The 12,636-nt window shown below is 37.9% G+C and overlaps 1 protein-coding gene across 6 annotated transcripts in view; it reads left to right on the top strand.

The window, feature by feature from the left end:
- Positions 1–12,636, top strand: part of pcbp3 (poly(rC) binding protein 3) — a 54,843-nt gene that overhangs the window by 28,864 nt on the left and 13,343 nt on the right. For 2 of the 6 annotated variants that reach the window (XM_074694252.1, XM_074694251.1), the window contains 6 exons: positions 8,339–8,503; positions 9,604–9,627; positions 9,730–9,762; positions 9,886–10,002; positions 10,633–10,764; positions 11,414–11,542. In XM_074694252.1, the coding sequence (XP_074550353.1) occupies positions 8,429–8,503; positions 9,604–9,627; positions 9,730–9,762; positions 9,886–10,002; positions 10,633–10,764; positions 11,414–11,542 (510 nt within the window). In that variant the 5' untranslated portion in view covers positions 8,339–8,428. Of the gene's footprint in view, positions 1–6,062; positions 6,180–8,338; positions 8,504–9,603; positions 9,628–9,729; positions 9,763–9,885; positions 10,003–10,632; positions 10,765–11,413; positions 11,543–12,636 lie in introns of those variants that run through there. The other 4 variants (XM_074694247.1, XM_074694246.1, XM_074694250.1 and 1 more) reach the window with 4 other exon arrangements.

Below are 12,636 nucleotides of genomic sequence, written 5' to 3'. Positions count from 1 at the left end.
ACATTTGTTTGAAAATAGTGGCGACGAAGAAGAAGAGGGAGGTGCAGCGGAGCCTTGTTCTTTGACAATCCGCTCTTACTGAGGCTTTTGGTCAGCAAAGTAAATAGAAATAAAAGCGCCAAATGGTGGGCGCTCAAAGACAGCTACATTGCCTAAGAAATGCAGCCCTTCAATACGGTTGAAATCCAGAAATGTTAAAAATGTTTGACAGACAGTAGGGATTGACTGTGAAAAAGTACATGTTACAAACAAATCAGGAACTGTATAAACTCCCTTTTATTTAGGCTATAGTTTGTATCGGGTTTTTTTTGGGAGTTTCATTTTTTTCTTTAGAGACAGGGTTTATGTTTTATTGTTTTTGATTAGTATTAATGGTTTTCATTGACATGTATTTTTTTCTAGAATAAAAGAGTCCATTTCATTCTCATTGTATTTTTTTTTTTCTTTTTCTTCTTTGTTAAATTTATTATATTTTTTGTTTAAAAGATCCTGACCTTTTAATTACAGTTAAATACTCTTAAGAAAATAAAGTTTCTTGCTTTTGATATGATGTGCTCACTTTATTATCCCATTTATCATATAACATCAATAAAAAAAAATGGAAAAAAAATCTAAATAATATTGACAATAATATCATTTATCGGCAATAATATTTTGGAAAATTATCATCTAGCAAAATTTGTTATCGTGACAAGCCCAGGGTCATGCAACATCTTGGTGTGGCCTCCTGTCATTTCTCCCCTTCTCTGTTTTCAAATTAAGAGTCTCTTGTTATAGCAAAGTGTACTTTAGGTTTAGGCTAATTAACATAGTTCAGCTGTCATCTTGAGCAGGGTAACTTTAATGAACTTGCTGCTGTCTTACACTGTTTCTGTTAGAGCTCAGTTGTCATCACACACACAGACTGGATGTGTTGCTTGGTATCAAATACACAACTAGACAGGATGAAGCAAAGGACTGACCACAGAGTTGGTAGAACCAGCAGTGTCTGTTAGATAAATAACTGCTGACAACTCAGAAGGTTTAATTACACAAAAAGTCAGAGTGCAGCTGATTTCCCTTCACTTTTAGCTTTGTGTCTGTTCAGAGTGTCAAAGCTGCATGAAACAGCTGTAACTAACAGTTTGATACTCCCTATATTTCAATGAAAGGATACTCTTTCGTCCCAAAGACATGAACTGAATTAAATATTTAACTGCTGTCGTCTTATCAACTGCCAGGAAAAACTGCATCCAGAGCAAACTTTTTTTGCTTACTTCCCTCCATTAGCTCCCTTTCATATGGACATCAGAGAACAGTCAGTACAGCCAACATGATGTGACACGGGTCTGGGTTTTGAAGTCAAACTATTTCAAACATTTACCTTCTGCTGTCAAAATAGCTTCAAAGTGGATATTAAAAGGGCAGAGGCTGTCGCACGGTTATTTAAGTATTATCGCTCAAAACACATTTCCCAATGTATCATATGAAAAAAAAAGTCATTAGAGTAGCATCTGCTAAAAAGAAGCATCTGGCACTTTATTTTTCCTGCTCTTACACGTGTTCACAAGTATAATTACTCTATTAAGACTGAGGCAGGAAAAATATGCAAATGACAACTCTAAAAATAAGATGTTAGAATGCAGCATTTACTCCACAACAGAACAAACAAAAAACTGACAGAAACCAACGTCAGAATAAAGTTGTGTTGTTTTATTTTATGGCCTGATTAGCTAAGATTTGAGAGCCATCAGAGCCCAATAAGTGTCCTCATAAAATTCAAATGTGTCACAGACTATTGAGGCAACTTCACATAAATAGGTTTGCTCCATTGCTTTCTCTAACTATTGTTTGATTTGTTTTGATACAGGATGTAGAGGGTTCAGGCTCTACCAAGGACAGTGGGGATGGGTGGGGGGGGCAGCTCTCAATTAAAAAAAAAAAGGTTTATTTTGACTTTAATACCTGTGTGCTGTTCATTATTCTTGCTGCTGATACCATCTTTTCCTCGTAAACTGTATAATTGTTGTTTCAAAAGCAGTCATGGAATAAATGTTTCATTCTGAATGAAATTAAATTGACTGCCTGAAGGTTACCCATTACCCGCTAAACAAAAACTTGCCTCTTGAGTGATTTGTCCAGCTTTATTGTAAATCTGCATCAGGCTTCATGAATGCACCTCAGTACAGATTATAGTTGACCCAGTTGCTTCTTTCTGAACTCTGACAACGAAGTGAAAGCAAGGCCAATCAAAACTTTAATGATTGAGTGATGTTGACTCTGCCATACTTTACAAAACCTAAGGCTAAACAAAAAGAAAAACTCCTGGAGCAGCAGAAAACCATAAAGCTCCCCTCTGATCCCTATCCTTTTGACCTCTCATACTTCTTTCATATAGCTGATAACATGAAATTCACGTTACAGATACTGTGGTTATGACAACACTTAACCTTCTTTAAAAAGGTCAAAGTTCAGGGAAGCGATGTATGGAGAGGTAATAGCTTGATCCTGAGAGACCATGAGTGTTGGAAAAATGCAACATACACCAGAAATAGGAACATTGAATACAAAACATGAAGGCCATTTTTTATTTGTCTTTACGTTATTTACCTGGTTTAAGATGGAAACATTTGCTGTCAAAAAGATGCACGCCATGTCTCCCCCTCTCTTCAAATTTAAGTTAGGTATTAGGGTTTTATTTGAATTGTTGTTAATGGTTTTATCTTGGTGATTTTTGGGGACAGACACAGTGATACAAAAAACTTTTTTTAGTTAAGTTTTCAAGAGAATTGTTATAATAGCAGACTATGGCTTTGAGAGTTAATGAATCAAATGTATCATGCTGTGTTTAGAAAAGATGTGAAGGGATGGATGCTGACTTTAGAAGTAATTAGTTCAATCACAGTAATGTGGGTTTAATGCTGTGTTTAACTTGTACAAATGAAGATATAAAAAGGTAAATTAGATTAAGGGCTACATTATTACCACCTTTAATTTGTCAGATATATCAGTGTTAGAGGTAAAATGCACAACATCTCAGTGGCAATTCAGAATCCTCTGTGGGCATAAGCTGAGAGTAGCACTGAGCTAGCAGCTAGCACCTCTCATAGCCTAATCGACATGTCACTCAGAATAGCTGGGCACCCATTTCAAGTGTTAGTCCCCTCAACCCCCTCAGTGCCCTAAAGGCATGGTAATCCAGGGCACCCATCAAGCCTCCTGCCCATGAAAGCTCTCGCCCAAGCAATGGTCAAGATGTGATGAAAATCGCTAGACGGCTCGGGAAATTCTCGAATCTGGGTATTTTCGGGGTTCGGGGCTGAAGGCAGTGCCACGAGGTGTGACGTTTACTCCACATGACTCCATGTATTAGCCAATGAGTCATAGGGATATTTTGTTTTTCAATTCGCTTTTATTTCATCTTTTGTTATCAGCTGAAGAGGCGGCCATCTGGTAGGAGCATCATACAGGTAAAATCTATTTAAATATTCTAGTTCTCAGCCTTATTTGAGATAGTTTCTATATGGTGACCATTCCTTTGAATGTGCACCGTAAAAGTGTTGGGGAGATGATAATCCAAGAAGACAATCATTTTAAACTTTCCATCTAATTGCACTGATTGGATTAGTACTACATCGTCAATTCATGAGAAGCCTAATCACCAATTTGAGTTTGTCCCTCTGAAAATTTAAATGCAGCCTTAGTTTTAATGTAAATTATTAGAAGGATTAAGGCTTGAAAAAAAAAAAACGGATGCTTAAAAAATGTATTTGTAGACAGATAATATGCTGAGTTTTATAGCATGGGTGTGGGCTGCAGACAGGAAGGAAATTGCCTGCAAGTCTTTTTGTTACAAACTGGATAGTTTGAGGTCCCCAATTATTTATCGGCATGAAGAAAAGCCAAGCATTGTGCTTTTCCCTCAATTTTCCGACATGTAGAAGAAAGGGGGGAAACTGCCATCGAAGACTGTTTTATTAGCACGCATCAATACATCATTTTGGCTCACTAAGATAATGCTATGTGGCAGAAGAACAATGAAAGAGGCTGACAGCTCATGACTGTAATTTAGGTTGCTATCTCAACTAGGCCAACTGATCGAAGATGACAGGTTTCCAGTCGGCTAATGCGAGTAATAGGTCCAGCACAATGGCGACTGCAACAAAAGGCTTTCTAGTATTTTAGCGCATTTATTCAGCCTTTCCTATCCCCTTCTCTATGTCTATTTTTTCCAAACACATCAGTGCTAGCTGTGGCTGAGAAACCATAGTAAGTCTTACAAATTGCCCTGCTAAAGACATAGAGCGTCAATTAACCACAGCAGCTAGCAGGTGATGGTTAACCCCACAAAAAAGAGACAGTTATTCCTCCAGGTTATTATCCAAAGATATTCCTGGCAGGAAAATACACCTAATTGGTCCTTTGATATATGTAGAAACGCAGCATGCTACAACGGGCAGGAAAGCAAGGAGCGTGCTGAAATATGATGTCTCAATTCAGCTTTAGTTGTATTTAACTCTGCACAGAAATGTATGTTTTATGTTCTGCTGCTTTAACCTGCTCAACTGCAATGGCATCTTGAATATAAGCAATCTAGTTTCACTCTTAAATCTGTACACACCAATCTCAAAAAGCCCAAAACATAAACGAAATGGTATTTCTGGTAGAAAGTGATAAGGACAGGTGTTTCAGTCAGGTCTAGTATTTTAACTCACTGCAGAAAGATGACTTGACAGCTAGATTTTCAAAGACAATAGAATCAAGGACTAGAAATAGCTTGGGCTTGATTCAGCGGATGGGATATGTGTATTTTTCTTAATATTTTATCACGCGCTTTGTGGCATTTTACAGAATCCCACTATTTGTGGACTGATACAGTTTTCTTCTCAGTATGACTACATTCAATCAAAGCAGGTGTTTTGTCATCAGCAATGTGACGTCCGAACCAAAAAAAAGCTATGCTAGTTCAATTGTAAAACATTGTACTTCAATAATGTTCTTTTTCTTTTATTCCTTTCTGACTGCACTGAGTAAGCTTCAGATTCTAGTCTTAAATGAATTACCAAGGATAACTGCATCCCTAGAGAACTAGGTGTCCTGAGAAACAGTAAATGGACTCAAGGAATGTTTAAATCAGTACAAACCTGACTTATTCATGTTGAGAACAAAACTGCAAACCGGCTTTGACATTTCTGCATTCTTCTACCTGTACAGTTTCAAGCCCTAGTGTTTTCTCATTTCTCTTCTGTTCATTATCAAACAAGGTTTTTACATTGCCATCTTTAAATTGATTTTATAATACTCTCCAAATTATTGCAAATGGTGTTTTCAGGTTTTTAATGAGAAATTACCGTCAAGTTAACCAATAGATTTACACAAATTAGTTCAGAAATAGAAATTTCAAATACTACCAGACTTTTTTTTTTTCATTTTCTTTTTAAAGCTATACATCAGTGGTTCCCAATCTTTTTTGGGCTGTGACCCCATTTTGTCATCACAAGTTTCTGGCGACCCAAGACACCTAAAACAAATATTTTTGCTAAACAATTGTTTTTGATCATGTAATATATATATATATATATATATATATATATATATATATATATATATATATATATATATATATATATATATATATATATATATATATATAAGCAGGTTTTCTGACTCTGTGTCCTGTTTGAAGCGTAGAAATACTGAAATACGCGAGGTCACATGATCAGGTGACCAAGACCTGCCGGCTCCGATATTATATATTGCATTTTTTTAAACTTGTTTTTTTTTTTTAATTATTATTATTATTATTATTATTATTATTATTATTATTATTATTATTATCATAAGGGGAAATTTGTGGTGTTTTGATTTAAATAAAATCTAAATCCAATCATTAAAAAATATATCAGTACTTTTTTAATCTAATTTTTTTTTATCAATTGCTGGAAATTCCAGGCGACCCCATTTGAATTCCAGGTGACCCCACATGGGGTCGCGACCCCAAGGTTGAAAAAGACTGCTATACATTAAAAAGAGCTGCCAGCCACTAGAGGCTATCAGCAGAAAGGTTCAAACACATTTAGCTTTTGACGTCATTAACTAGCAGAAACTTTGAAGCCATCCCATCTAGTTGCTTGTTTAACTAGAATCATTTTACTTACTGCGTAAACAGGATGAAGGACATTCTCAGGACAATCATGAAGGTCAGCTGCATTTCAAATTGTCCATGTTTGTAGAGAGTAATGTCCCAGCTGAAGAATTGCGCAGTCACCCGTTGTCCACCGCTGCTACCTGGCTTTGACGTCATTACCTAGCAGAAAATTTGAAGCCATTCCGTCTAGTTGCTTGTTTGACTTGAATAATTTTACATACTGCGTTGACAGAATGAAGAACATTCTTGCAACATCCATGAAGGTCAGCTGCATTGCAAATTGTCCATGTTTGTAGTGAGCAATGTCCTTTCTGTGGAACTGCGCAGTCACCCGTTGTCCACCGCTGCTATCCGGCTCTGTCACCATGTCTAAATGGTACACTGTTTTAGCTGTCTTCCTTACCCGCTACACTGCAGTTTTCCAAGTCCGTTCGCGTTTCGAAAACTGAGACAAGTTTCCCGCGTCTCTTCGAGGATTAATTGATTAGGCTGACTGTAACAGCTGCGCATAGCTAATTATGTTCCTCAATGTAGCGTTTATGTTGTAACTCTGGGAGAAAAAACTCGCGAATGAGTTGATGTCAACCGAGGAGTCTTTCCGTGGGGCCACTCGTGGTATGGAGGCCTGAAGAGAACAAATGAGTTATGTGAAAAGTCAGGTTGTGTTATTGCAATGTTGAGAAGTTGGTGGATCCTCTTCACAACTAGCTCTCCTAGTACTGTAGTCAGGACGTTTTTTTAATGTTGAATTTTTTGCAATTTTTATTTTCAATAATTTCAAAATAAGGGGAGTATTTTTCCACATTTAAAAAAGTCTCCCTACAGAGAAAGCATTTAAAACAGTTTGTGTGTGGACGTTTTGTAGCTGTTAATTAAGTGTCTAACTATAGACCAGACACCACCGATGAATTAGCAACTTGAAACAACTTTGACAAATGCTATCGGAAAAATATAGTTTTAATCTTTCAGTACTTAAAAGGATCATGTCATTGAAATCTGAAAAAACACTTTTCACACATTGGTGTTAATGCTGTAATTTCACTGCTTGAAAAAAAATGCCTTGACCTGTACCTAAAACATTTTAGCCAAATTTCAAGCTGATCTGAACCAAACTGCAACTGTGAAATGAAAGTCAAAAGATGGATCACCTAATGTGACTTGTGATCATTGAACAACCAGCATTGTCACCTCGAGAGATTACAAGATACATTATTCAAGATCATAAGAGAATAACCAGGGGTGTTTGTGTACCTGCTGAAGTCCTCCACACAGCTGAATGGACATTAACTTCAGCAGGTAGCATAAAATATGTGGGTCTGTTGTGCCAAATGTATTTTCTGTCTTCATTCTTTGTTTGCTTTGTGTTAAAGCTTAGAATTATTCATAGGTGCAAACATTGCCTGAAGTCTGGGCTATATTTTCAGATACAAAGGGGGTGTGCATTTTCTTTGTACCAGCCCGAAACAACAATAGCCTAAGGTTGTGTCTCGTAGAAAATAAGCATTTGCTTGTGGATGTGAATATGTAGCCAAACAAGCCACTGAAAATATCCAACCAGCTGCAGCAAACATTGGTTGACAGGGGAGGAGATTTGTGAGAAAACCCTGGGGCCATTAAATGTCTTTAGAATGGGAAATTGACGAGGACAGAAACAGATCTATTGCTGGCTTAAAATGAAACTTTGTTTATGCTGTCTGAGTGAAATAACAATAGACAAGTGGTGAAGGAGTTACCCTAGAAACAGGAGGGACAGCAAATCAAGGCTGTAGAGAGTGTTACAGACCAAATTTAGTTTCTATTTCATGGACAATATTCTTAATCATAGTAAAGCATAGTGTAAAGATTTGGATTCATTGTAGTTTTGATCAATTTATCTGAAGTTCAGCTCAACAATTACAGGTGATATATGTTGATATATTTCTTTCTTAGTGGATCACTTACTTTTTAGCACAGTGTCCTTGCAAGCTGACTGTCTTTTCACTTTAAAGTCACAAGGGAAGCAAAGTTATCTGACAAACTGTGAAGAGGGCCCAGCAGGGAAAAGTGAAATGTCTGACTCATGGAGAACAGAAGTAAGATTTGTGCTGACCAGAATGGGGCTCAACATGCAGGTGACCACATGTTTCATGGAGTTTAGGAACTTGTGGCTAATGCATGGATGATTCCATATTGTACCCAAAAGATGAATGAATTTTTTTTTGTCTTTGGTAGGTGACTGGCTGGCTGGATTACCATCCCACTCCTTCTCCTTCTGAGGACATCCCATTCCAGGACAGTGCTTTGCTGTCACTTCACCCCAGCATGGAGCCAACCAAAGTCCAGTCAGAGGGTGGCCTCAATGTCACCCTCACCATCCGCCTCCTAATGCATGGCAAAGTGAGCAAATCTCTGGCTAACTATCCCCAAACTTGCAATACTTGCTTAGTCATGTCTGTGTAGAATTATCTCAGCTGCACTCCAAATTAACTTAAAATGATTATACGCTGCATTTCTGCAATAACAGTCTGGTAAATTGGTTTTCCTGACGGATCCATATTCACATAAGAGATTTCCAAACACTCCACCAGCTGTTTACCTGTTGCAGCCTCACCCAGCTGCCACTTTCATTCCACAAGAGCAACATGAAAAATGAGACTTAGATGGCCTTATGTTATCTCCTTGGTATGATGCTGCCCCCCCTGCTCCAGTCTCACTATGACCAAGAGCTTTTCGCAGCATGTGACACCAAACTGGGAATAAAAAACGACCTTGTCTTTCAGGAGTGAAGAGGCTGAGCTTTAACTTTAGCTGTGTTTGGTCTACAAAAGTTTGCACAGTCTTCTACAGTTTGACAGGATTTATTCTGAGGTTCAACTTGTGGTGCTGTTTGCTTTTCAGAAGTGATTGCTTTTATGCATATGAACATTTCAGCAGCTGGCTAGCAGCTGTTTTGTTAGTTTTCCAAATAGCTATCCTGCTCTTCGCTCAAGCCAATGTGGATGGTTATTTGATTCATGCAATTGCCAATTAAACAGACTGCTTCCAGACTTTGAGAATGATGGGTTTGTATGTTTGTTATAAGGTGTACTGGAGCAACTTTTCTTGCGTTTTTATGCAATGACTACTAAGGGAAGAGTCTGACACTCCTCAGGAAGTGGCTGACAGCATTAATGCCACAACAGATGCAACACAGAGGGCTGTGAGGGAGTGCCAATGCTCTTAGCCTGCTCTGCCCCTCTGTCTTTTTCCCCACTGTGCCACTCCAAGCTCATGAAGAGTGATTACATGCATATGGAGAGTATGGCCCTCAACACCAAAACACAGCTGAGAAACCAGTGCATGCCCCTGTAGTGTCTGCTTCATGACCATGAAAGCTTGCATGGCCTTACTTTTGAATTCAGAGCAAGTAAAAATAGCTCATAAAAATATTAATTTCAAGAAGGACAGAAGTGTCTTCAGGAAACTGTTTTTCATTCTTTATTTTTGTTTATTTGCAGGAAGTTGGAAGTATAATCGGAAAGGTACGTTCATCTGCATCAGCACTCATGGAAATATCATATATTAAACCATTCTGTTAAATTATTTTTCTTTTTTTCCTCCTTTTTCTTTTCTTTTTTTTACAGAAAGGGGAAACTGTAAAAAAGATGCGAGAAGAGGTAAATTCAATTTTCAAAAAGCAGTGTTTCCAGTGAGGAGATAATTCAAATGGAAGACATTTATTCCTGAATAACAATCTCAAAGCTGTATTGACTTCACTGACGGTATGTTGTTTATTCCAGAGTGGAGCAAGAATCAATATTTCCGAGGGCAACTGTCCTGAGAGGATTGTCACAATCACTGGACCAACAGACACCATCTTCAAGGCTTTTGCCATGATTGCCTACAAATTTGAAGAGGTTTGACGTGCTTATACCTAAACATCTTTGATAAAGTACAAGATACACATTTTTCAAATTGGTCAGCAGGGGGTGGCATCACTGGTTTCAAAAAAGTTGGTTGTATGCAAAAGAGCAGGATTGGACTTCTCATTTGAGAAGATGTGAAGTATTACCCATCATACTGTGTAGCTCGTGGAAATGACTGATACCTTGAGCTGCATTCATTTTGTTTGAAATCCATTGTGCATCTGTATAATGGATCATTTCAAAAAACAGTCTTTTATCAGCTTTAATAGCTGAACTAAAATTGTGTCCTTTCAGCCATCTGTCCTTTGGATCCTGTCTTTGATATGATTAATCTAAATGTGAACTATAGCACTGTGACTGGAACTAAAAAGGAGACCTCCTGCTGTGTTCTCTGTGACCAGAGTCAAATCTGATCTCCTTAATCAAGTCTTTTATTTCTCGCAGACTGAGCAGAAAAGATACACACTAGGAATAAAACCTGTGTTTCTGTCCCATTTACTGATCTTGCATTGAACTGAACTGATGTATGGGATAGTTAACAACAAAAGACTGTGATTTCTTTTGGGTCACACTGACTAAGTGTGAACAGTGTTAGATGTGATGTATCTTTTGGTTTTCTAGGACATTATCAATTCCATGAGCAACAGCCAAGCAACCAGCAAGCCCCCAGTCACCTTGAGGCTTGTAGTTCCTGCCAGCCAGTGTGGCTCCCTCATTGGTAAAGGAGGCTCCAAAATAAAGGAGATGAGAGAGGTACTAAAAATATTTATCAAACTATTTATGGAGAGACTTCAAATTCAAAACCCAGCTTGTTATGAATTTCTGATTACAAAACCAACAGAAAATAACTTGAAACATTTTTTTTTTACTTTTTTTTCCCTAAACTGAAATTAATTAAATGAAATCTCTTCATTAGTTTTGATCGATAGAGGTCTTTTCAGTCTACTCGTTGAGGCAGCATATTTTCAGATGTACTCATCCAATTGGAACAAAATGCTTATCCCAACCCTGCAAAGCAGCAAAATGTTTTTGATTCACTCACTGAAATTAACCTAGGGTAAAGGAAAGAAATACAAAGTGATAAAAATATGTGCTAATGGCAAGATAAAAACAGCATCACTTTTCAAAACAATGAGTATAATTTACATATTGATGAAAAGTAGAAGAAGCTTACAAACATAGTAAAAAATAGAATAAGTATAATTATAGTTTTTCTTATTAGCTAGAGTCTGCAACAGGTGTCTTCAGTTGAGCAAGGTTCATTGAAAAAAAATCAAATTAACATCCCAGAATACTGTCATAAAGAGCTATATGTACGTAAGGCTCTTCAGAATGCTGTATTTCTCCTAACTTGATCTTTTCAGTACTGTTCAGCTCCTCAAAATCCTCCTCTCTCCTCCAGTCCACAGGGGCCCAGGTCCAGGTGGCAGGAGACATGCTGCCCAACTCCACTGAGCGTGCAGTGACAATCTCTGGAACCCCAGAAGCCATCATCCAGTGTGTCAAACAAATCTGTGTGGTCATGCTGGAGGTAGAGTATGTCGTGATTCAAGGACTGTTTGTTATTTTGTATCAGAGCGTTCTAAAATCAGCTTTGGTAGTTTTCAGACATTACAGACTCATAACAATATCTAGGTAGCATGACAAAGAAGATGAACGTGGAGCTGATAAGTAAATGCTCCACTCCTGGTCCTTGCTGAATTTCTTGTGGCACTGACATTATCAACAATGATCATTTAAATTTCCCTTTCCTTCTTTTTTTTTTCTCTCTCACTGACCTTTAATTCTCCCTTCTCCTCCTCTCCTGGCCTCTGTGATCTGTTCATCTGCCCTTTCATTCGCCTTGGCTTTTTGTGTCTTCATTTCTGACATTACATTGACAGATTGATTTGAAGGATCAAAGAAAGTAATAACTGTCTGTGTCATTGCATTACTTTCACAGTTTTAACTACTATTGATAAATCTTGGACTGTATAACCTCTATTTAGGTTGACTCTGTGAGTGTGGAGTGGGCAGCAGCCAGAAGGCCTTTTTTCACTACATTACCACACTGCCTGTGATGCCCTTGCAGCCAACTAGGTGGGCTGGCCCATCTGGCATTTGCCTGAATTGCTTAAATGCCACTGCAACATTGGCTATGCTTCTGTTGAAGTTTGTATTTGTAAAGTGCAGCTTGTTATTTGCTCTTTCCTGGAATCAGGGAAAAGAAAAAGACAAGAGATAGGAGTTGGGTGAGCTGTAGCAGTATCTAAGAAAAGATAAACTAGATTTTTTTTTTGTCAGGAAACCCCTCAGCCCCCCCTGGAGGGGATGAAGGAGTACATTACAAATGCTCCAGCCCAGTTTTGAGTTGTAGTACCAATGACAGTTGAGTTGAATTTCCATACAGACAATCTCTCACATTGTCTCCATGACTTATTATATTCTCTGAAAACATTTTCTCAGAAACAGATTTTTGAATGGTTCTAATTTTCATGAAATGTCAAAAGAGATACAAGGTACATCTTCTGGGGCAGAGCTACGTGGTTATTGTTGTCTGTAAATGTCATCTTGACAAGCAATCTGCCTCGTAATAGAAGGAAATTTGTGTCTTGCTGTATGCTTATATTTTGCAGCAGACTTGGC

Source organism: Halichoeres trimaculatus, unplaced genomic scaffold (genome assembly GCF_033239565.1).
Source record: "Halichoeres trimaculatus isolate MK-OKI-2021-1 unplaced genomic scaffold, fHalTri1.1 fHalTri1_scaffold_19, whole genome shotgun sequence".
NCBI lineage: Eukaryota > Metazoa > Chordata > Actinopteri > Labriformes > Labridae > Halichoeres > Halichoeres trimaculatus.
This window is presented reverse-complemented; position numbering and strand designations above follow the sequence as displayed.